The following is a 25,412-nucleotide window of genomic DNA, read 5'->3' on the forward strand; positions in this document are numbered from 1 at the left end:
AATATTTATATTTCAAATACCTATATTGTATCCAGGTGTCCCTCAAATCTTTTCAGGGTTACCACGACCTTCTAAAGTTAGGTACTTATATCAAACTAAATTTACTTATTTCCAAGTATAATTTAATTATTAGACACCTACTATTAACGATAGGTACCTACCGGTCTACTAACTGTAGAGTACCGCCGATAGTTTCTACTATAAAAAAAGTAAAACCGACTTCAAAAAGTATAAAAGCCAAATCTTAAAAGCGTCAACGCGCCGTCATACCGAATGTCAACCCAAAGAATGAAAGCTGTCCATTAGATATTCTAACTTTTTGGCTTGGCACCGACTTCAAACGTATCAGCTGCTACTGCTGCCAGCGCATATGAAACGGGTAATTAATATTTAATTTTATCCTTTTTGAAGTCGGTCTTACTTTTTTTTTAAAGATTATATTAATTTTTCCATTTTTAGTTTTAAGTTTATTTTGTGAGTGATGCTGATGCATCTTTCTGCAAGACTCGTTCCTGTCTGGCTTGCCAAACTGTCATATGTTACTAAACATTTTTGCGCTTCGGGTACGTTTCAAGTTTCAAGGTCTGGATCTAAAGCCATCAAAATTTGAGGAGTTGGACCTCATTGAACTATCATCAGAACTAGACCTTAACACACATGTTCCTTCAGAACTTACTTGCTTGATAAACATAACGAAGAGGACTTTGCCAAAAGTAAAATATGCGTTGTTAAAGAGTCCCATTCTGGTCATCGTCAATAGTTTCACCTCATCAAATGACATTTTTTGGATGAAAATGCATGTTGATGAAAATACTAAAATTGCTATATGGATGCCTGTCAGATTTGAGGAGTTCCCTGAATTCCTCGTGGATTATCATCAGAACTGGGTTTTGACAAAAACAGGACCAACTTGGGACTATAAACATAAACATTCTTCTTCTTTATTTGCCATGCCCTAACAGCCGGACGTCGGGAACACCTTTGCCATCTCTCTCCTGCTCTTTAGCCATTCTTACCAGCGTGGCTGCGTTATCCACGTTAGTCCATTTTTAGGGTTCCGTACCCAAAGGGTAAAATGGGACCCTATTACTAAGACTCCGCTGTCCGTCCGTCCGTCCGTCCGCCTGTCACCAGGCTGTACCTCGTGATCTGTGATAGCTACAGCTGAAATTTTCACAGATGATGTATTTCTGTTGCCGCTATAAAAACAAATACTAAAAACAGAATAAAATAAAGTTTTAAGTGGGGCTCCCATTAGGGCTTCCAATACCGGGATCCCGGGATCCCGCCTGTTTAAACGCATTTTTAAACACCGGTATTTTTTGATGCAATACCGGGATCCCGGTATTTTCAAAAACAAGGAAAATGTGCCGATTATAACGTTTAAAATCCATTAAAATGATCAAATTCGGCTGTATCAAGAAGATTACTTGCCCATTTAATTAAAGAAGATCATTTTAATCGAAACAAGATCTGTGCATATGCGTTAGATAAGTATTTGGTGATAAATTCTGATGTTCAGGATATGATATTAATATAATTAGTTCTTAAAATTATATCAAAAAGTAGAAAGAAATGAATTGTAGTATGACAAACGAATTTTTGGTGGCAAAATTGAATATATATTGGCTGGTTTATTATGTTGAACTAAAAATGTGACTGGTGAAGTCAACAAGGCGGATAAAATGATTGTCAACCTGGGGGGTGAAATGATAATTATTACAGATGGCGATTATTGTTTAATATCCTAAGCTAAGGACATACATATCTGGTGTAACAGTGAGCGTTTTTTTAATAAAACTCAAAAATTTTAGGCGATTCATAGTCAATACCGGGATCCCGGGATCCCGGTATTGATGAAGACAGTTTCGGTATTAATACCGGTATTGAAAGAAGTCCGGTATTTGGAAGCCCTAGCTCCCATACAACAAACGTGATTTTTGACCGAAGTTAAGCAACGTCGGGCTGGGTCAGTACTTGGATGGGTGACCGTTTTTATAGATAATGGTACGGAACCCTTCGTGTGCGAGTCCGACTCCCACTTAGCCGGTTTTTGACATTGGAAATATCTTTTCGTTCGCTCCAGTATACGGTCCGATTTCACGAAAAAGTGCGATCCCCTTATATCTCGGAAAGTTGTGAAGATATGATATTAAAAAATAGGCTCAAAAGACGCATAATCACGAGAGCTGTAAGGTGCAAAAATAATTATTCGAGAAAGTCAATAACAAAAAAAGTTATGGTCGAAATAGTGAAAATAAAATTCAATTTTTTCCGAATTTTTGATTTTGGTGCTCGATAATTTGGAAACGCAGAATGATATCAAAAATTTGAGAAAAACTGCTCTGGACAATTTAGTCAGCTACAATTTGAGCCAGGGAGAGGGAGAGGGAGAGGGAGAGGGAGAGGGAGAGGGAGAGGGAGAGGGAGAGGGAGAGGGAGAGGGAGAGGGAGAGGGAGAGGGAGAGGGAGAGGGAGAGGGAGAGGGAGAGGGAGAGGGAGAGGGAGAGGGAGAGGGAGAGGGAGAGGGAGAGGGAGAGGGAGAGGGAGAGGGAGAGGGAGAGGGAGAGGGAGAGGGAGAGGGAGAGGGAGAGGGAGAGGGAGAGGGAGAGGGAGAGGGAGAGGGAGAGGGAGAGGGAGAGGGAGAGGGAGAGGGAGAGGGAGAGGGAGAGGGAGAGGGAGAGGGAGAGGGAGAGGGAGAGGGAGAGGGAGAGGGAGAGGGAGAGGGAGAGGGAGAGGGAGAGGGAGAGGGAGAGGGAGAGGGAGAGGGAGAGGGAGAGGGAGAGGGAGAGGGAGAGGGAGAGGGAGAGGGAGAGGGAGAGGGAGAGGGAGAGGGAGAGGGAGAGGGAGAGGGAGAGGGAGAGGGAGAGGGAGAGGGAGAGGGAGAGGGAGAGGGAGAGGGAGAGGGAGAGGGAGAGGGAGAGGGAGAGGGAGAGGGAGAGGGAGAGGGAGAGGGAGAGGGAGAGGGAGAGGGAGAGGGAGAGGGAGAGGGAGAGGGAGAGGGAGAGGGAGAGGGAGAGGGAGAGGGAGAGGGAGAGGGAGAGGGAGAGGGAGAGGGAGAGGGAGAGGGAGAGGGAGAGGGAGAGGGAGAGGGAGAGGGAGAGGGAGAGGGAGAGGGAGAGGGAGAGGGAGAGGGAGAGGGAGAGGGAGAGGGAGAGGGAGAGGGAGAGGGAGAGGGAGAGGGAGAGGGAGAGGGAGAGGGAGAGGGAGAGGGAGAGGGAGAGGGAGAGGGAGAGGGAGAGGGAGGGAGGTTTCATACAACATAAACACACGCTGTTTTGGTCATCGGACTCGTCTCGATGAGCACTTAGGAGAGTAGTACCCAAGATAGAGCTGATGCTGAACCCTGGCTGTACCTAAAGGAACTCAGGTTTGTTGCAACATAGGCACACGCTGTTTTGGTCATCCGACTCGTCTTGATGAGCACTTAGGAGAGTAGTACCCAAGATAGAGCTGATGCTGAACCCTGGTTGTACCTAGCGGAACTCAGGTTTGGTGCAACATAGGCACACGCTGTTTTGGACACCCGATTCGTCATGATGAGCATTACCCAAGATAGCTGATACTTACTACCCTGGTACTTAGTACCTATTGGAACTCAGGTTTGGTGCAACATAGACAAACGCTGTTATGGTCATCTCTCGTCGCGTCAAACTGCTGTCAAGAAAATTTCATATCTTGCAGCAAATGGGCCGCTGCCGATCACCACTTCTCGAGTTGACTACGGATTAGCCGTGTAATAATTTTCTTGTACTTTGAACATTAATATATCCTGCTTATTAATCGAAAAATGAAATATGTACCTATACTTATGCGCCACGGCGACAATTATTCAAACTTGGATACGCGTGTGGAAATTTTGCAATTTGTTTGTTCACATGCGTTATGTCCAGGATACTTGTGTTAGTCTAAGAATAAAATAATTATCATTCAACGTTGTAGTTTTATTTTGTAACTTTTTCCTTATCCAGACTTTCTCGTCGCTCAGCGACAATATTTTTTCGAATTCCGTAGATTCATTTCCAATGTGCTCGATAGTCGTGTGAGGCACGAAATCTGTGAATTTTTTAATTTTGTCAAGCCAGGTGACCTTCTTCCCCTTCCCCTCTTTCTATCCATTATTCCTTCCAATATTAGTCTAGTTTAAATTGTATTTGTCATTTCTGTACCTATGATATTTGATTTGATAAGATACTGCATACTTTAATATTGGTTACACCAGTGCTTGCTTACCTACGTTACCATCAGCGGATAAGTAAGTACTGGATTCCAGGCGGCGTAGCACGGTCGCGTTTTTATCCCTTGTCACCATGTCTGTCACGTTCTAACAAGTATATAAGTGCGAAAGGGACGCGCATAGTGATAGACGATAAAAATGGAACCGTGCTGCGCCCACAGGTATTATGCTAGTTAGAGATCCCTGCTGGGATCTTCTGACGACCGGTCTGGCCTAGTGGGTAGTGACCCTGCCTGTGAAGCCGATGGTCCTGGGTTCGAATCCCAGTAAGGGCATTTATTTGTGTGATGACACAGATATTTATTCCTGATATTATATATATCGTTGTCTGAGTACCCACAACACAAGCCTTCTTGAGCTTACTGTGGGACTTAGTCAATCTGTGTAAGAATGTCCTATAATATTTATTTATTTATTTATTACCTTTAACCCTCTCTCACTACCAGTTCAATCCAGTTCCGTCCCGATAACATTGATTGTATGGAACTGCGCACTACGGCAATTATGGCTTTCATTTCTATGATGAACTTATAATAGATAGTGGATAATTTACTACGCAGTTGAATAGTCGTTTGGTTGATTAGTGCACTGTAGTGCGCAGGCCAAGTTGTCAAAATCCGTCATCTATATCAGTTGGAAACCGTCCATATTGGACCAAGGCTTACCTTAACTCAAATATTTATGTGGATAGATAAAACGTTTATTTGGTTGCTGGTTACTCGCGCAATTTATAATATAAATAGATAAATACAAACAAAAAAAAAACTAAAATAGGTAGGTACACAATTTAATATCAGTTGCAGGTGTAAATAAGAAACGGCCTTTTGACCTGCGTTGGCTTGTAAAATTGTAACTTGTGGCTTTATAAAATAAAGCCGATATCGAAATTTAAACTCTTTTTGTGTGCGGGGGAGGTAACCAGATTTCAGTGCCCTGAGTGCTCAGAAGCTACTTGCCGCATTTTTACCGTACACATTTTATTCTATCTTTATCAGTCGCAGCTGCCTATATGACGTCAGTTATCTGAGGGCTGACCTCTGCCCAGCGTTCATTCACGGATCCCCTCACGCTACTATCGAGTAATAACCCTAGCGATTGTTTTCAACCGTTGACTTTGTTATCGAGCCGAATGAGTAATCGGTGCTCTTGTTTACAACATAGATAGAACAAAACATGAATGAATACATTACAAGTATTACAACCCCTATTTACATATGTATGACCATGACGTTACCGTGCAAAAGATTTTCAGCTAATAAAAAAGCGAAAAATAGTTATTTGTTTTACAAGGGGGCAAAGTTGTTGTTTAACCGCTCGTGCTAATATTGATAAGTACCCGAGCAAGCGAAAGATTCCAAAATTGAACGACGAGCGTAGCGAGTGGTTCGAAAAATGGAATCTTGAGCGTTGCGAGGGTTTCAAAGCACGAGGGTTCAACAAAATTTGTCCCCGAGTGAAACACAACATTTTTCACCAAGGACGTGGCCTTTCGGCCACTTTCGAAACCAAATTTTCGAAACCAGTAGAGAAAACGGAACAATTCGTCTTGTTTCGAAACCGGGTTTCCTAAAAAGAAATCAAAGTCTGTTTTAGAAACTCCTACCGAATACGGAATGTCAAATCTGCTTTCGAAACCTCAAGATAAACTGCGATAAAAAAAAAGAGTGTAGGTAATGTGCAGTTATCGAACTAATCATCGCTAAAACGCTAATTAACACTATTTCTTTTAACACTTCCATACTTAAAATATTTAATACTTATAGGTACCTTTAATATTTGAAGCATCGTCTAGTCTAGACTAGAGGTATGAGGATATATCAAAGGAATTATGATCTAAGTCCCTTTTCGTCCCATTCTCTAGTTTTAATTAGCGTTTTGCGATGATTAGTCCGATCACTGGTAATGTGATAAGGTCTAGCATAAAGCCTCCGTCAATTAAAGTTGCTAACAATGTAAACAAACCATTCAATGAAATATCCATATTCTATAACTTGTTCATTGTTTTAAAGTATAAGTATTAAATATTTTAAGTATGGAAGTGTTAAAAGAAATAGTGTTAATTAGCGTTTTAGCGATGATTAGTCCGATAACTGCACATTACCTACACTCATCGCAGTTTATCTTGAGGTTTCGAAAGGGCTTGTGCACAAATCACGCGAGGTTCGATAGGGGGCGGGGGGTCACGAAAAAATCACGATAGATCACGTTGGGGGAGGGGGGGTATAAGGAAACCTCACGTGTATTTTTCTACAGTGAACGAAACTATGAAAAAACACCTACCACATGAGTAGATACTTTTTCTCGGTTTCGTTAAACATAAATCTTCACTCTGCACTTCAAAATAGCGAGTCTATTTAACGAAAATAGAAAAATAAACAAGATTTTCTATATACAATACAATTTTTCATAAAATTTGGTCGAATGAAAAAATTACAAAAAAATACACGTGAGGTTGTGTAGGGGGAGGGGGGTAGCGAAAAACCTCACCAAATATCACCAGGGGGGAGGGGGGGGTCAAAAAGTAGCCGAAAACACCTCGCGTGATTTGTGCACAACCCCAAAGCAGATTTGACATTCCGTATTCGGTAGGAGTTTATAAAACAGACTTTGATTTCTTTTTAGGGAACCCGGTTTCCAAACAAGACGAATAATTCCGTTTTCTCTACTGGTTTAGAAAGTGGCCGAAAGGAAGCAAATATTAAATGTAAAATATCAAACAAAATCAAACCAAATCAAATCCAAATGAATGATATTAAATATCTATCTATCATCCAAAATTATCATTTAAAAGTCAATTCTACCAGCAAACATAAGAAAACAACTCAAAATTTGCATTTGATTACTTTGCCTTTGTGAATAAAATGCAACTTTGCTATCAGTTTTTGAAGTGAAAAGTAAGCCTTTCCAAGCTGGTGTGGTGAAAAATATATTAAAGCATTTCGTTTAAAATAGGATTCGTGATTGAAAATCTTCTCTTGCGATAGGATTTCCTATAAAGCCTCATCGCCATCGTAAAATGAAATAGCTTAGGTTGCCAACCAATTAAAACATACCCCATAATATATAATATGTATCTACAGTAGTCCGTCGAGTAAACCTCGGCAGCTCATTCCACAACCGGAGCGTCCACGGGAGTAAATTCCTCTTAACCCCCACAGTGCGTGACCATTTAGGCGGGTGTTAGAACGCACAACCGCCGGTGTGAAAAGTCACACGCTGTCAGGCGTGGCTCACTCCGCGATTTCGTCGCGTCGCAACAAGTAGCTAGTGCATCCGTCCCACACCAATTTTGGTGGCTAGCCATAGGCCGCGCGTGGCGCTCTAGCGGTCATATCTGTTCTAATCGTAACAGACGCGTTTTGTTAGAGAGTGAATCTTCTGTACCTAGTACTATTATTTATTCTGTGACGCTGTACCGATACGTTGACCATCGGTCGTCATTTTGATTAGTTTCTAAAGCATTCTAATTGAAAAATATCTGGGTAAAAACACAGGTAAAAACATAGAAGGTAGGATCGTAGGTATAGAAGTGGTATAAGCGTGCCTCCGCGAGGGACAAAACATACGCAAATGCGACACTGTGATTGGTCGAATTCATTTGTTGAATTCATATGATAATCCATACTAAAAAAACGGTGGGGAACAAAATAAAATGTGAGACTGTGACAAGGACAAACAATAATAGCTCTTTCGCTGCTACTCCTACTGAAAGATACATAAGACTATCCTGTTCGGTCACTTCTCCCCACCCTCATGCCAGATCCAGTTTTAATACTAGATTCATGGGTAAAAAGCCTCATCATCGCCATCTAGCGTGGAGTTTGGACACGAAAATAGCCACAGACAAATAAATAAAACGATATCAGTGCTACCACCTGCACGGTTCTTAGGCTGACCACAGACGCACGGAATTCTTAACCGGTTTTCGTCGCTCTTCACATGCATAGCGCTGTCTGTGCGAATAAAACATTTTGAATTTGAATTTTGTCTCGCTTGCACCTCGCTCTTGCATAATTTGAGCGATAGAGAGGCAGGTTTTTTAAGTAACTGTATTGTAGTGTTGGTTAACTTGTCTTAGATTCCAATACGATGATGAAAAATTAATGGGAAAGAAACCATCACTACCACCAAAATCATTTCCTAGATGACATACAAGCAAAGAATATAATACTCATTGTATATAAGTTAACCAACACCATGGTATAATAATATACTCCGCCTGGTACTCCATTCCCGTCTTTTCTAGGTCACCTAACTGACACAAGCCTACGTCATCATGCGACAGCGCTATATGATAATATGTGACGTCCCACGGCAAAAGGTACCTTACGGCGGCTGGCGCTTACGTCGCATAGCGCCGCAATAATATTGGAGCGGCGTTAATAATAGCGTAAGCGCCAACCGCCATAAGGTACCTTTACCCGTGGGACGTCACATATGAGATAGCGCTATATATAGCGGCCATGTTATTGTGACGTAGGCCTGTGTCACTCTGGGAATAGAAGACCATGTTTTATTAGACTACACTGAAATATGAAACCTATGGAAGTGAAACGTCAACGAATAATGCGTGCCACTGTGACGTCATCTTAGAACTAAACATGGCGGTTTTAGTGCTGCCCAGAAGATTTTTACTGTTACTAGGTTTTATCGATACATCGATACCTTTTTAACGTTCTCGGCTCATTTTATTTAAAATACTAAGTATGTATTATTTGTGGAGTTTATGTTTTAATAGGAAGTAAGTAAATAAATAAAAATTCTTTATTAGTATATTGTTATGTGAAAAGATACTTTGATTTAGTAAGATGTGTGGAGTCTAGGACAATTTCGTGCTTCAAATTTGACAGGTAAACGAGATGACGCTGTACTACTCAATACATATTGCGATTTTTGCGGTAACACTGATTTTCAAAAGTTGACGTTTGACAACTTAGTGACCGCAAAACACATGGCGCAGTACAGCGCCATCTGTTTTGGATGTCAGAATAAGTGTACGTGTTTTTCTTGGACTTTACCTCTCTATTACAATCAATTTTGTTGTGTTGCTAACCCTGAAGTCTGTAACACACTACCGCACTGCACCTCGACCTTGGTGCGCCGTATCTATAAGTGAGAGCGATACAAAATTCAAGCTTATTAAGCGACGGGTGAAAAAAAACAAAACACCTTCAGAACATTTTTTTATTACAAAAATAAGGAATGACTTCCGCTCTTCAACTTCTTCAACATTTATTCAGCAAATAGGCCACAAGGGCATTTTTATACGTCAAAATAATAACAATACATTAACCATTTTATAAATTACAACTATATGTATATGGTCTCTTAATGTCGAATTATATAAAAAAACTATAATAATGATATAAAAAAGCCCGCAGGGCAGCTTGTGGAGTAACGACCCCACGGACCCGAGTGCTCCCGAGAGTCGGTCAGGGTCTCCATCTCTAGCTCTTTCTTTTTATGTTCATTTCTTGGTAAGCTATAAAAATGATTTAATTATTAAATTAAGATAATTTAGTTGGTTTGAAGCGGGGAAGCATGATAAAATAAGAAAATATAAATAGGCAATCATAATATATCGATATCAAAGTCGATAAATAAAGTACAACCCTAGCTGAAATGTTTACATTATTTAAGCGTAAAAATATAGTTAAATAAATCCAATCACTTCATGATCTATAACTGCACAGAAGAACCTTGCTATTTATAATGTGAAAGATCCTTAAATTTCCCAAGAACATTAACAATAATCAATATTTTTCATGTAAATTATAGCGTACCTGTGTATGGTTAAAGATGGCTGATTTGGTGGTTTTCTTATGCCGCACCCTAATACACTACACACTGGCATATTCGCGACGTAATTATTCACATTTGGCTTCAATTATTTTCAATCACAAGCAAAATATTGAAAGATAATTAATAATTTTAATTTTCACCACGACTTTTTGACAGGACAAGTACCTGCTGAACTGACAGACAATGACATTTGCGTGACTAAACATGGCGGATTTTCGGCCGCATTAGGTATTTACGTATTTTCATGGAACACTTTATGTCCGTACTGAAATACTGTCACCTTTTTTTGCTATGGGTTACAGTGCTGAGTAAAAACGAGATAGATATATATTTATGTGTGTGCCGTCAAAATGGGTGCTATTTCTATAAGCAATTGTACGTATAGTACAATATGTCTTGTCCCTATTATGTAGGTCTATGTTAGACTATGACCAACACTACAATACACATACAGTGCTGCTTTGCGTTACTGTCAAAAGTGTCAATTTGGTGTCAGTGTTGTGTTGTATTGTATCGCATCTTCCAAACAGAAATTTTGTGCCTAAATTACTCCCCAGAATATTCCATACAAGCGCATAATTCGACAACGCATTAAGTTAACAGGACAAAATGACTTTGAATTTGGATGTGGTGCCAAAAGATTTAAGAGGCCTTCGGGCCTGTTTAGTTTGCTCCTTAATAAAGGTAAGTACGTCACCTCCTCGCAAATTTTACTATTTTCATATGGATATTACCAAGAATTATCTTTTTACACTTTTGATTTGATTCCAGACATTCGACCAATTTGAGTACGATGGATGTGACAACTGCGACGAGTTTCTTCGAATGAAACAAAACAAAGACAACGTTTATGATTGCACAAGTAATAATTTCGATGGGTGGGTAAATTATTTACTGTACACAAGTTCTACACTCTCTCTTACCTGTATATACTCTATTTATTTTGTAACCACAGTTTAACAACATAAAATGTCTACTAAAATCTAAATAGGCGGTTCCACACAGAGCGAGCAGCCTCGCGAGGAAATTTCCGCACGAAGCAGCACGGTCTGTGTAGATGTACCTCGGCCACATTGCCTTGGGCGAGGCACGTCTCCACCGACGGAACTGTTTCTTTTTTTTATCTATATATATATTTTTTTAAAAGGGGTTTTGTCTCGCAGTGACAATGTCACCCCCTAATGAGATCTAACATATACGACAATTTCCTGCTCAATCTGTGTGGACTCACCTAATTCCTTATGTCAACTTTTTGGTTCAGTATGAAAATGTTATGAAATAGTTTTGGGAAAAGGAACCAACCCACAGGAGTTTGTACTCCTGGCCGCACAAAACTAGTTGCTTTGGAAATTACAATGTCTACTTCACATTGTAATTTTCTTGGTTGTGGCAAATGCTTGCAAAGCCACAATGCCTCTTATGAGGTAGACCTTTGCAGCTGCATTTTGAGAGGCCATTCCCTTAAAGGATGTTTCATTCTGTGTATGTATTAAGATTGAAATTATGACAATTTTTTTGAGGTTTGGTTGCTTTTCACTATACAATACCCTTCCCCTCTAATTTGCTCAAATATTACATGTATCTGGGTCATTCTCAAATTATATGACTGCGGTCAGCCTCAACTCCGTCATACTTTTCATACATTTAGTATGATTTGATAGAGTTTAGATGCAGGCACAAATCTGGAGATGACCCATCTGAGACTCTTTTTCTATTTAATTAGTAACTTAAAGGAGGGAATTAAAAAAGTTCAATTTCTTACACCACACAACCTAAGAAAAGTTGAAAAACCTCACCTGAATTACATTTGTTTTCAGAATGATAGCAGTAATGAGCCCAGAGGACAGTTGGGTGTGCAAGTGGCAGCGCATCAGTAAGTCCATAATGTTTAGATTCACAAATTCTATGTAGACAAAGACACTTCAGTGGATAGTACATACATACCCCCTTATTCATAAACCTTATTGATTTAGTTAAATTATGTTTTATCCCTTTCTTACAAATATATAAGTCAAAATGACAGATAAAGTCAAACAATTAACGATTAGGTAATTGAGGTTTGTAGCGCGTTTATGAATAAGGGGGATAGTCTCTGAGAGCTTTAGCCATGCCCAGTTTTAGTGCCCTCTTGCATAGTTTGTGCAAAAAGTATCCTGATGCTTTTCAAGATGTCCATTTTTTCCTATATTCTGTTGCACTTTGTCCATAATATGTTGGACATAGCTGGATTCAGACATTTTGATGTCATAAGCACTTTCCTTGGCCATGATGGACTCGGAATGTTAAGTGATTGTGGCTCATAGTCTGGCTTCATCACACTGAATCCAAATTGACTTAATTTTTTTTTCCGATAGGCCGGTTTCGTCAAGGAGTCTATGCAATCTCAGTATCCGGACGACTACCAGCCGGAGTCATCAGAGAAATGAAGAGCCGTGGCATTGTATACCGACCGAGAGATACAAGCCAGCGATAAAAACAACCAATAATTTACTTATTTTAAGAACTCATTTTCAAAATAAATAAATATTAAACAAAATTTGTAGTATCTATTGTCTATTTACATAAACATCCATTGTAACAATTATGTGCTTAAACAGGATATGCCACAAAATGCAATTAATAAGCATTTTAAACAGTATTAAAAGAAGGTGGATGCTCTAAGTCAGCGGTTGGCAACCTTTTAGCAGCCAAGGGCCACATAGTAGTTAACAAACTTGATGCGGGCCGCACTTTGGTAATATTTGTGACTAGACATTGTCGTTTGTCAATATTACATACAAAATAGCCAGGGAGGCTCGCGGGCCGCTCATTGCCTACCGCTGCTCTAAGCACACCTATTAATGGCACTCAAACAAGAACTAAATATGGATTTTCAATTTACATACATATTTCTTTTATATTACTGTAACTAATGTAGTTAAACTTTACGACCAGAAACAACAAAACATAGTTCTCAAACTAGTGACGTATTGTTATTCACATTGTACTCCAACTGTTGTTGTGGCTTTTGTGGTTTCCAACATGTCATGGAACTCAAAGCACAGATGCAACGATACATCTGTCAACTGCTGCCTGGTGGCGGTGCTTTGAACTCGAACTCTGTGCCTAGGACATCTTTATCAATTTCTTTAAAATCGATGTTGTGCGCTTTCATAGCGTTCTGAAACAATAAGACTTGGATAAATATATTCCAAACTCGAATAACTGAACTGATCTCGAGTTGTATAATCTAATCTACCTTAACACATTCTTGATAAATCTTGAATATTCCAGCGCACATTGAATCATCGTGGTCGCCCTTCAGAAATCTGTCCGAAAACCAAGAATTAAAACAATCGTCATATTTCTTCTTAAGCTCAGTGCACTCTTCTCCGATGCTGTTCATTGTGTATATATTAACTGATAGTATTTACTTTGTTTTATAATCAAATAGCGTGAATCTGATGAAATCTGAAAGAAATCGATGAACATGAACTGCTGTAGGGCAAGTAACACTAACAAGTAATTTGACATTGACTTGACAGAACAGAATGGTATTTTGCCCTATGCACAATACATTCTACTGAAATAGTCGGTAGATTTTTTAGCTCATGATAAAAATATGTGTAAAAGAATGAGAAAGAGCTAGGTTTTAGTATTTTCTATCCCAAAAATCTATGCTTTGCGTACTCAAAACAACTATATTGACAGTATTGTTCCTCCGAGTATGTATACCACAAATTCCCTTCGAATTCTACACAGGAAAATACTCCTTTCGACCAGCTGTATCATTCAACAATCCAATCCAATGTACGCATTTCATTTCAGCTAGGCAGACAATTAGAAATCTCGTTATTAAGGTACCCCTTATTTCGAAATTACTGTCTGAAATTTAACTATACAGTTTCAAAACAAACAATTTTTTTATTGTAAATCTGTGACTTCGAGGCAATGAAATTTTGTTACTATTTGCACAATAGTAGCATAATATATTGCGTATATAGGAACACAGTATCTAGGTTCACGTTTTACCTTCAATATTTTAGGTTATGATATGATGTGATTTTTGAAGATTCGGGATAAAGATTAAAAAACATTGATTTCTTGTAAAATTTCCACCATTTCCCTACGGTAATCATGGGTGACATACTCAAAGATAGTCGTTTTGCAAAATATCTAAACGATCCACGTTACAGACAAATACCTAAACATGAAAGGAAGGTTAAAATCGACAAACGATTTCAGTCTATGTTCAATGATTCTAAGTTTAAAGTGAAATATACCGTGGATAAGAGAGGAAGACCTGTAAATGAGACTTCAACGGAGAATTTGAGAAAATACTATGAATTGGAAGAGTCGGAAGGAAGCTCAGATTCTGAAGATGAGGAAGCTAAAGACGATACTGAGTCTCAAAAGGACGAAGCTACTCCAGGAAGGTTCGTCAAACGCCCACAGAGCGACGATGAGCAGAACGACGATGCTGGATCCAAGTTTCAGAATGACAAACTAACACGAGGCAAATTAAACCCGAAAACTAAAGAGAGGCTGTTGGATCTAGACATTGATTATGCTCGAGGAGAAGGTAAATATCGAATAACGCTTTTTAATAACAAAACTTCCGTGAGACATAGACATATTGAATGTATTAAGAGCTTGGATGCCCTGACAAGTTTGTGAAACTACTACGACTCCTACATGATGAAATGAAGTGCTGCATTACTATCAACGGCGAACAGTCTGAGCTTTTCTCCGTTTCATGCGGAGTCAAGCAGGGCTGCGTTCTTGCACTGACGCTGTTTGCACTTTATTTCGCATTTGTTGTTTGGGAGTCTATGAAAAACTTGTCAGAAGGCATAGGCATTCGGTTCCGCATGGATGGAGGACTTTTTAACATTTCAAGGTTTAGATCCTGTACCAAAGTATCCTATGCTGTCATGACAGAAATTATGTATGCGGATGATTTATGCTTTGTATCAAATTCAGCAGAAGGTCTACAAAGATTAATGTCAAGTCTTCATGATGCTTGCACTACATTTGGTCTTAAAATAAATGTAAAAAGACGGAAGTCATGGCTAACGTCCCTGACAACGAACCAAATGCGAGTGTATGTATCGGTGATGAGATGTTGAAGCGGGTGGAGAGGTTCAGGTATCTTGGTAGCACGATAACAGCAAAGTACGACCTAGACCTGCTGAAATAAATGCTAGAATTGGTGCTGCAGCTGTGGCGTTCGGGAAACTCCGGCCAAAGTTATTTCGCTCCCATGACCTGAAGCTCTCCACTTAAATTAGTGTATACATGGCAGCGGTGCTGCCGAACCTGCTGTACGCATCTGAGACATGGGTCCTTTACCGTAAGCATATACATACACTTGACAGATTCCACCTTAAATGCCTCCGAGATATTATGAATATCAGATGGACGGACCGGGTCAGAAACACAAACGTCCTGAGGCGCGCAAATGTCGGAGGCATTGAGGTGTATCTGATGAGGCGGCAGCCAGTGTTGCCAACTCGGATTATGAAAAAATGCTAGACTAATGTCTAGATTATGCCAAAATTATGCCAAAGTTTTTTGAAATATGCTAAAAAAAAATGCTAAAATGTCACTTGAAAATAGAATACTGTGTCTAAAAATATTCAGTAAAAAACACCGTACTTTGTCAGTAGAAAAAAGCGCAAAACTCAAATTTTCTATGGGCTGATAATTTTTCACGCCTACTTTAAATTTGCGCTTTTGATTACTAACGGAAATGGCTTGACAGACTAAAGTTACGACGGTTACGAATCTGCTGTTGTTTGGCAATATAGGCTGGCCGCAGAATTTTCATTCGGTTTCCGGAAGGTCAGGTGAGAACGGGACGTCGCTATACACATACATGTCTCGTTTGCACCTGTCATTCCGTACGGAAATTTCCGTGCGTCTGTGGCCAGCCTTATTATTGACCAAGTGAGCTCAAAATGCGAGCAAAGCTTCTACGTTTCAAGCCCCCTCCAGACTATGCGCGTGAATCGCGGGCGAAGCCGCGAACGCGAGTGTGGAGTCGATTTCGCTGTCTGCGAAAATCGACGCCACACTCGCGTTCGCGGCTTCGCGCCGCGATTCGCGCACGAGTGAGGAGGGGGCTTCAGGCGTATAACCGCGAACATCAATAATCGAAAACTTCCAGCAACTATCTCTGTCAATCTAATTACGCCTTAATTGGAGTAAAAGAGGTAGTTGCTCGAAATTTTCGTTATCGACGTTCGTGGTAGGCCCTCTGCTAGGACTAAAATGCCGACTGCTGTCCCATATCCCAGCAAATAGCAAAAAAGAGATTTGGCTAAATTTATGTAAGTACACAAGATCAGTGAAGGCCAGTCCAGACGGGACAATTTTCGTCCAACCTGATTAAATTGTCTCTCAAAACTCAAATATGTCTATCCACGAAAAAATCAGAGGTAAATTTAACTGATTTATTTGCCATTTAAAAAAAATTATACACATATTATAGTCCGTCGACGTCCATCCGCCCACAAAAGTCAAAATTCATATGAAAATATGAACCGCATAAGGCGATGGCGCATATATTTGCTGCCAAGTTGGTGCAAACTTGGCTTAGACTAAATTATGCTAAAAAAAAATGCCAGTTGCTAAATGGAAAATTTTGGTGCCAAAGCGAGTGAAAATATGCCAGATCTGGCATCAAATATGCCAAGTTGGCAACACTGGCGGCAGCTGCGGTGGTGTGGGCACGTGTCTCGGATGTCAGAAGACAGAGTGGCGAAGCGTATCTTCTTTTCAGAACTCCAGAATGGTAAGCGTAAAAGCGGTGGCCAGTACTTACGATATAAGGATGTTCTGAAAAGACATATGAAGAGATGCCAACTAGAGCCCTCTGACTGGGAGCGGAAGGCAACGCAGCGGCCCGAATGGCGGCGCCTCATTAATGATAGAGTTAACATTTTTGAGACGGAACGCCGCAGTGAGCTCGACAAAAAACGTGATGAGCTTAAGGCTCGGCCGCCAACCTCAATTTCCTACTACTATGTAGGTGGTGTGCTGACGTGCCCAAAATGCGCTCGAGTATTTAGCAAGAAGATAGGGTACGTGAGCCACCTAAGAGCGCATCAGAGAGTGGATCAGCTACACTCTAATAACATGAGCTAAAAATTGCCTAGTCCAGAGCACACAGTCGCTGGGGCCGAAATCGGTCAGGAGAGCATCATCATCATCATCATTAAGAACGGGTCAACGAATGCCACACACTCATCAAACCCCTCCTGCTTAACATTCTCATAATTTCAATCCTCATTTCATATCCTTAGCACCCATGGGGAGTAAAAATTATTCTAGGTCCATTTCCACAGCTTAATCAACTTTTTTTAACTGTAACTGCTTTGTGTTATGAAATAAAACACTCTCGCATACTCCACACTATGTTCCTATGAACCAAATGCTATGTTCTTGGTTGTTGCAGGCGTCCTTTTAACGGATAGCTCTTCAGATGAGGAAAGCAGTGAGGAGGAGGGGGAGAGTGAGGTGGAACATGAGTGGGGGGAACTGGATGCAGAGGCAGAGACCACGGAGGAGTCCACTAAAAGGTTGATATTAGAGATGCAACGGATAGTTGTTTGGCCGGATACCGGATATTCGGCCTGATCATCGGCCGGATATCCGGTATCCGGCCGCCGAATATTCGGCCGGCGAAATTATACATACATTTCGGTTTTTCAGGTGCGCATTGTGCAGACTTTGATCTGTTTCGTAGTGAAAGTTCGCGTGGACTCATTTCTAGGTTCGAAAATGAGTGCGCGTGCAATAGCGGAATGTTTAAAATGTTTTAAAATAATAAACGAGTACGATTATGACCGTCACTGTTTCTTAAATCCAATTTGTTGACTCCAAAATCAAGCAAAATTACTATCCGGTATCCGGCCGGATATTGGGTCTCTATCCGGTATCCTGCCGGATAGTAAAAAGGGGGCCGGATACCGGATAGTAACCGGATATCCGGTGCATCTCTAGTTGATATAGTTATTAATAACCTTTTTTGTCCCACATGTATGTTTGAAAGGACCCAAAATTGAAGTGTTTTTTTTTATTTTATTTTCAGAATAGCGATTTGCAACATGGACTGGGACAACATAAAGGCAGCAGACATCATGGTGCTGCTCAGCTCTTTCCTACCCCCAGGAGGCATCATTTATAAAATAACAGTAGGTATCACATGTATTTAAAAACTTAGGAAGTGTTTGTGCTCTATTTGTTGTGCAGGAGTCTTATGTCAATGTTTGCAATAAATATGTAACTCCTAAATCTCAAATTTAATTTTGTACATGAGTCCCAAGAAATGGTATGGAGCTGGATATGAACTCAGGACCCGCATACCTATTCGGAAGCTGCATACCTTACTGCACCTAATAGCGCTTAATAGAATACAAATCAGAATATAGTTTTAAAACTTACAAACAAGGGTAAGGGTACTTGTTTAAGAAATAATGTAATGTACAATCATTTTAAAGGGGCCCACTGATTAACAGTCCGCCGGACGGTATCGGCCTGTCAGTTAGAACAAAATTTTGACAGTTCCGAACAACTGACAGGCCGATACCGTCCGGCGGACTGTTAATCAGTGGGCCCCTTTAGGCTCCTTTGTCCTTACCATACCAAAGAACTCGTGTATGTACAGAATATCATTTGATATTTACAACCTTTAATAGTTGCTTTTAACTGATGGAAAACATTGTAAATAAAAATGTAAAGTTGGTATTATTTAAATAAAATATCATGTGTATTCATAATTGTTTCTATTGCAGATTTATCCGTCCGAGTATGGTATAAAACGCATGCAAGAGGAAGAAGTACGCGGTCCCATCGAGCTCACTGAGCAACGCGAGGTGGATAGTGGCTTGTCTGATGACGGCGGAAATGAGGAAGGTTAGTAAATATTCTCTAACACCATTATTCATAAAACTGAGTAAACCTGTGTTAATTTTATCTTTTTCTAACCAAGACAAATATTAAAATGATGAAAAGGGACTAACCATTATCAACGGTACCATCACCCAGATTGTTCACTGTACATCGGTGGACCTTATGCCTTTTGAAATAAGGTCCAATGTACAGTTAGGAATGTTGCTGTTTGTATGTTAGATTTGTTAGACCTTTATAAATAACGAAAGCTTAAATGTTGAGATAGTTCATTTACATTAAAGTTTAAGGAACACGTAATTTAAAAAAAAAATCACAAATATGTTTTTATGACAATCGACCCTACGTTGGATCAAAAACCTCATTAGGTGCGCCTAGGTCTAGCGGGCTTCGCCACTACAGCGTACCATCCGTCTAATCGTTCGCGCACTATACCTGCTGCAGTTAGCGATCCTTTCACGAGTTTATTCTGTCTAATATTTTCAAATAACCAGGATCAACATACCACATGGAGAAACTACGACGCTACCAGCTAAACCGCTTGAAGTATTACTACGCCGTGGTAGAGTGCGACTCTGTAACCACCGCCGACAAGCTGTACAGCGAGTGCGACGGCATGGAGTATGAGAGCAGTGCGACACGTCTCGACATGAGGTTCATACCGGATGACGTCACGTTTGATCAGGTGAGCTTTATTGTGAAACTACGCCACTACCAGCTAAACCGCTTGAAGTATTACTACGCCGTGGTGGAGTGCGACTCTGTAACCACCGCCGACAAGCTGTACAGCGAGTGCGACGGCATGGAGTATGAGAGCAGTGCGACACGTCTCGAAATGAGGTTCATACCGGATGACGTCACGTTTGATCAGGTGAGCTTTATTGTGAAACTACGCCACTACCAACTAAACCGCTTGAAGTATTACTACGCTGTGGTGGAGTGCGACTCTGTAACCACCGCCGACAAGCTGTACAGCGAGTGCGACGGCATGGAGTACGAGAGCAGTGCGACACGGCTCGACATGCGGTTCATACCGGATGACGTCACGTTTGATCAGGTCAGCTTTATTACAGAGATATAGGATTCAGAATGGTGTGGCAGCTAAAACGAACCAGACGACAATGAGCCATAATTGCAATGCAATAATAAAACATGAACCGAATTAATGCCAATGGCCAAATTTACCCTTCATGGGCCAATCTGAACCGAATTTACGGTAGACCAGTCTTGAATGAATTATCTGATCATCTGATAGCCCAAATAAATTTGGTAATTTCTTTCAGGAACCGAGGGAAACCTGCACCCAGCTGCCGGACTTGTCAAAGTACAAACCTCGGCTTTTCACGACGACAGCGCTGCAGCAGGCTAAGGTAACGTGGATTTACAAATGATTGCCAAATTAATCAAAACAGAGAAGTGTCATAAAATATGTACATTTGTACCGTTAAACGTATCCAAAGTTTCAAGTTGAATAATCGAGTTTAGAGAGTTTAGCACAGAGAGTTAGAAGATCATCAGGTTAGAAATAAGTTTATGAAGAGGTTAGAGCATTTTCTACTTATTCAGCTAAAAACGAAAAATGAGGTCTATGTTGTATCGTAGGTATAGTATCCCAAGCTAAATAAGTTTAAAGTCAGATTGACTTTCCACTGGTTGCATTTGAATGATTTTTTTCATCTAAGATATTGGATTCCTTAATTTTTACCATACATATCATCAAGCTGATCAAGCAATGAATCGTATTTCAAGGTGGAGTTAACGTGGGATGCGACGGCACCCGCACGAGCGGAGGCGCTGCGCGCCGCCGTCACCGGCCACGTCGACCAGGACTGCCTCAGGGACTATCTAGCGTCCAACAGCGAAGATGAAGGTATGTTTAAACCATTCATAAATGTAAATACTAAAACTTGGAGTCGAAACTCTAGGTCCATATGGGGTCCCAGCGCGCACAAGTTGTTCGCAGAAATCGCGAAGCGTCTGGTTGACGTAACTGGTGACCGAAGAGCTGGCGGCTACCTAGCACAACGTATCAGCATTGCGATACAGCGAGGAAATGCCGCCAGCATTCTTGGTACAATGCCTCAAGGGCCTAGTTTAGATTTAAGCTAGTTATTAATTTCGTTTAGTAGTACCACTGTATATCTTGTATGTAAATAAATGATTTATTCCACCAATACTAAAACACAAAATTAAACTAAAAACGCACTAGGGATTCTAGGGGACATCATACACCAGAATAATCAAATTTGAAACGTTAGAATTTATTCTTGCCATCCTTGAATTAGTCCCCATCTACCCATAGAGATTCCCGGTACCCAATACACAAAACCAGTACTCCAGGAGATAATAGTCTATACCCTATACCCAGTAGCGTGCACAGAGATTTGGGACTGGGTAGGCAAAATTATATCAGAAAACCGGGCAAGTGCGAGTCGGACTCGCGCACGAAGGGTTCCGTACCATAATGCAAAAAAAGGCAAAAAAAAAACGGTCACCCATCCAAGTACTGACCCTGCCCTACGTTGCTTAACTTCGGTCAAAAATCACGTTTGTTGTATGAGAGCCCCACTTAAATCTTTATTTTATTCTGTTTTTAGTGTTTGTTGTTATAGCGGCAACAGAAATACATCTGTGAAAATTTCAACTGTCTAGCTATCACGGTTCGTGAGATACAGCCTGATGACAGACGGACGGACGGAAGGACAGCAGAGTCTTAGTAATAGAGTCCCGTTTTACCCTTTGGGTACGGAACCTTAAAAAATGAGAGCTACTAACTCACCAAAAAAATTGCGTGATGGTTTTCATTTTGTTGTCAAGTCTTTTCAATTACTTCTTTTTTTGGCTAAACGAAAGCTTCGAAAACGCATCATTTTTAATAGTTTGCACACACACACACCCACACCCACAACTTTCACAGATAAAATTATCCATTTTTTCACTAATCGCACTTTATAATTTCCGGCAACTGTTAACTGTTATCTCATAAACTCACCAAAACAAACAAACAATGGCGACCGAATAAAAAATGTAAATAAACTTAACCAAATACTGTAAACGAATAAAAAAATAGTCTCGTTTTTGCACTAAATTACCATAGCAAATGCTACTTTTTAAAATAGTCACGTAAACATCGGAACTATTCGGAAACTTTCGGGCGTCATTCGTTTATGTTTGGTACGAAAGACACTGCCTATTGCGTCGAAATGTGTGCGTTACTTGTATAATTGTGTGCTCGTACTTATAGGAAGGCCCACTACACTGTAACCGCGTAACGACGACTCACGGGGAAGACACACATAGAAAGATTTAGACGGAAATGTTTTCTGTCTTTGCCGTGCAAGGCACGTAGCGGCGCTAGTGCCGCGTGGTGTAAACTTCGTCGCGTACATGGTCTAATAAAACATGGTCTTCCATTCCCAGAGTGACACGCGATTACGTCACAATAACATTGCCACTTTATTTCAACATAACATGTTACATGGGTACATTATACCTATGGTTAATAAGTTAAAATATTTCTTTATAATTTTATAATTTTCATTTATATGTATTTTAGCTTAAATTTTACAATAACACGTCATTTTTAATTACTCGTTAGCAATATCTTCCGATTCAAGAAATAAATTTCAGACTTTCGGGTAATTCTGTTTATACTACTGGCAACACAGGATAGCGCTATGGACATTTGACAATTCGGGTCTAGATAACTTCATGCCCTGACCGTCATCCTTGTCGAACGCGTGTTAATTGTTATTTCCTTCTCGCTCAGTGTCAGCAGTCGCAGTGTTTTCCAAACTTTTCACGCCGTAAGCTTGGTAATTAATGTGTAACTGTGAATTAGTTTTTCAAACGTTTGTCTTGTATAGATAAATAAAGTTTAATTTAATACATTAGATTTGTTTTATTTTACTATGTTTCTACATGAATAACTTAAAATTAATGCCGTTAAAATAATTTTCACCGTTGGTTAAAATTCTCCCACATTTCAAAGTTTGAGAACCTGTAAACAGCATGATGACGTAGGCGCGTGTCAGTTAGGTCATACGCGAATCTCGGAATGGAGTACCAGGCGGAGTATATTATACCATGGTCGCGTAGAATTATTATAGATGATGACTTGATGACAAAGCTTAACCGGTAGATGGAGCGCTTATTAATTTTTAGAATGTTTTAAGTTATATCGATTACTGATAGTACGATCAGGTATAAATTAAATTAAGTAGTTTAAGAGGATAGACATCGGAATTATAGTAGGGTAGGCAGTGCCTTTTTGCCTTTATGAAGTGCACGCCACTGCCTATACCAGCGGTCGGCGAACCTCTCACTTGGGGCCCGCGAGCCTCCCTGGCTATTTTGTATGTAATATTGACAAGTGACAATGTCTGATAAAGTCATAAATAGTGAAGTGCGGCCCGCGTCCACTTCGTTAACTGCTATGTGGCCCTTGTCTGCTAAAAGGTTGCCGACCGCTGCCCTATACTGAACAAGGTGATGTTTATGCAAACTCAAATATAATAACTTTAGTTTACTAGGCTAACATTAACTAAGGATGGTACCTGTCCAATTTCTTGATCCAATGTGCATTGCGTCTCACTCTCTCATTAACCAAAATGTAAGACGCAAATACACATTGAACCGAAAAATTTGATAGGTGGAGTAACCTCCCTAAGAATGTATATTTTTAATCAGATGAGGACACACCGCAAGGCGAAAAAGAGGCGAACGAGTCCCAGTCAGACGACGATGGCGAGGACCCCATCCAGAAGTACAAGAAGCTGCTAGAAGAGATCGACAAGAAAGAAGAGAGCAAGAAGAATAAGGACATGGAGATGGAGATCACGTGGGGACTCGGGGTCAAAGACAAGGCCCAGGAACTCGTCAAGAAGAAGATTAATCAAGGTATAAAATTAATTATTTTTATCAATTGCAGTAGAAATAACCGATTTTAAGAAGAGCCCTAAACGTCGTTTTTAATGGCATCAGATTCTTCAATAGTCTTTTGTAGTCGCAATTGTACATCTAAAGCCCTTGATTAAGTAACGTCACAGAATAACTAATAGTACTACCGTACAGAAAATTCACTCCTTCACAAAAGTCAGATTTAGGTATAAAATTATACCTATACTCGCCGCCTGCAACAAAATTGAAACTTATAACCGCGCACGAACCGTGAATCTTCTTTGCGCGAGCGCCACGTGACACGACTATCGTGCGGCCGAGCGGCAGCCCACTGCCATACGCCTGCCGGCCCGCGCGGCGCGCCGGCCAAATGTACCTAAACTGCGTAGTGACACCCCCCTGGTATCGTGTCGGAATTGCACTTTAGGCGCCTAGCTAGGCGTACATTTGAGATATCGTTTTTAAAACTTTTTTTAATTTACTGTTAGTTTTTTGTAATTGCGAAATAATAATAGTTGTTACAACGCGTGTTCGTATTTTACACAACGATGTTTGATTTTAGTAAAAAAGTGACTTATTAATTACTTTCGTTTTCAGATGACAATAACCTGACGCCCTTCGAGAAATTAATGAACAAGAAGAAAGAGAAGCAAAAACAAAAGAGACTAAACAAACAGAGAGCGCAAGATAAAGAGCATTCGTCAGAAGCAGACTCCGACGACGCCCCCTCCGACATCGACATGAACGATCCTTACTTCGCCGAAGAGTTTAACAAACCTGAATTTAAACATAAAAAATCTAAGAAACAAACAGATACCGAAACAGGACCGACTGAGGAAGACGAAAAACAGAAGCAAGAATTAGAACTATTATTAGACGATGATGATGATGGTAAAGTACACTTCAGTCTCAAGAAGATTCAAGAAGCAGAAAGCACCACAAAGAAATCCAAGCGGAAAAAGAAATTAAAACAGAAGATGTTGGAACAGAAACAAGCGTTACCCGACTTCGAAGTAAATTTGAATGATCAGAGATTCTCAGCACTTTACAATTCACATCATTTCAATATTGATCCAACTGATCCTAACTTTAAGAAGACGAAGAACATGGAAAAGATTATCCATGAGAAGCTGAAGAGGAGACCAGCAGATAATCCGGCGGAGGAGGTGCAGCCTAAGAAGTCAAAAGAGGATGCAGAGTTGAGTCTGCTTGTTAAAAATATTAAACGCAAAACTAGAGATGTTCTAAAGAAGTAAATGTTATGTACGATTATTTGAATTTGTGTTTCTATTTGAGTCTATTTAATTTGTCACACAAGAAATAAAAACAACGAATGTTTAAAATGCATTTCTGAGCTGCGGGCGCAGCACGGTTCCATTTTTATCGACTATCACTATGCGCGTCCCTTTTGCACTTACATACTTGTTAGAACCTGACAGGCATGGTGACAAGGGATAAAAACGCGACCGTGCTACGCTGCCTGGAGCTGTTATACGAGTAGTAACATTTGTTCTGACATGAAGGATTAAAGCCTTAAGCAAGCCTTTTTCTAACTCTCCTGGAAAGGACTAATCCTTTCCAG

The 25,412-nt window shown here is 40.3% G+C and overlaps 3 protein-coding genes across 4 annotated transcripts in view; 2 read left to right on the forward strand and 1 right to left on the reverse strand.

Moving 5' to 3' along the window:
* The window catches only part of LOC134796347 (ESF1 homolog), a 328,393-nt gene extending 303,289 nt beyond the window's left edge, over positions 1-25,104 (forward strand). The window contains exons 2-10 of one of the 2 annotated variants that reach the window (XM_063768500.1): positions 14,104-14,600; positions 17,478-17,601; positions 18,114-18,216; positions 18,817-18,937; positions 19,426-19,616; positions 20,215-20,301; positions 20,681-20,801; positions 23,621-23,830; positions 24,428-25,104. In XM_063768500.1, coding sequence (XP_063624570.1) covers positions 14,156-14,600; positions 17,478-17,601; positions 18,114-18,216; positions 18,817-18,937; positions 19,426-19,616; positions 20,215-20,301; positions 20,681-20,801; positions 23,621-23,830; positions 24,428-25,086 — 2,061 coding nt within the window. In that variant the 5' untranslated portion in view covers positions 14,104-14,155 and the 3' untranslated portion in view covers positions 25,087-25,104. Of the gene's footprint in view, positions 1-14,064; positions 14,601-17,477; positions 17,602-18,113; positions 18,217-18,816; positions 18,938-19,425; positions 19,617-20,214; positions 20,302-20,680; positions 20,802-23,620; positions 23,831-24,427 lie in introns of those variants that run through there. The other variant, XM_063768501.1, reaches the window with a different exon arrangement.
* Positions 10,530-12,575, forward strand: LOC134795982 (transcription elongation factor SPT4). Its single transcript, XM_063767878.1, has 4 exons — positions 10,530-10,723; positions 10,811-10,917; positions 11,857-11,912; positions 12,394-12,575. The coding sequence occupies exons 1-4, from the start codon at positions 10,649-10,651 to the stop codon at positions 12,510-12,512; spliced, it is 357 nt and encodes a 118-aa protein (XP_063623948.1). The 5' UTR covers positions 10,530-10,648; the 3' UTR covers positions 12,513-12,575.
* Positions 12,566-13,530, reverse strand: LOC134795983 (TP53-regulated inhibitor of apoptosis 1-like). The gene is made up of 2 exons (XM_063767879.1): positions 13,278-13,530; positions 12,566-13,199 (listed from the first exon to the last, which is right to left on the reverse strand). Exons 1-2 carry the CDS (start codon positions 13,422-13,424, stop codon positions 13,101-13,103), a joined length of 246 nt encoding a protein of 81 aa, XP_063623949.1. The 5' UTR covers positions 13,425-13,530; the 3' UTR covers positions 12,566-13,100.
* Positions 25,105-25,412: the final 308 nt, after the last annotated feature.

Source organism: Cydia splendana, chromosome 13 (genome assembly GCF_910591565.1).
Source record: "Cydia splendana chromosome 13, ilCydSple1.2, whole genome shotgun sequence".
Taxonomy (NCBI): domain Eukaryota; kingdom Metazoa; phylum Arthropoda; class Insecta; order Lepidoptera; family Tortricidae; genus Cydia; species Cydia splendana.

Coding starts and splice junctions, on each gene's coding strand:
- LOC134795982 (XM_063767878.1), top strand. CDS start 10,649: ATGACTTTGAATTTGGATGTGGTGCCAAAAGATTTAAGAGGCCTTCGG. Junction 10,918..11,856: donor ACAAGTAATAATTTCGATGG/GTGGGTAAATTA, acceptor ATTTGTTTTCAG/AATGATAGCAGTAATGAGCC. Junction 11,913..12,393: donor GTGCAAGTGGCAGCGCATCA/GTAAGTCCATAA, acceptor TTTTTCCGATAG/GCCGGTTTCGTCAAGGAGTC.
- LOC134795983 (XM_063767879.1), bottom strand. CDS start 13,424: ATGAACAGCATCGGAGAAGAGTGCACTGAGCTTAAGAAGAAATATGAC. Junction 13,200..13,277: donor TTTATCAAGAATGTGTTAAG/GTAGATTAGATT, acceptor TTATTGTTTCAG/AACGCTATGAAAGCGCACAA.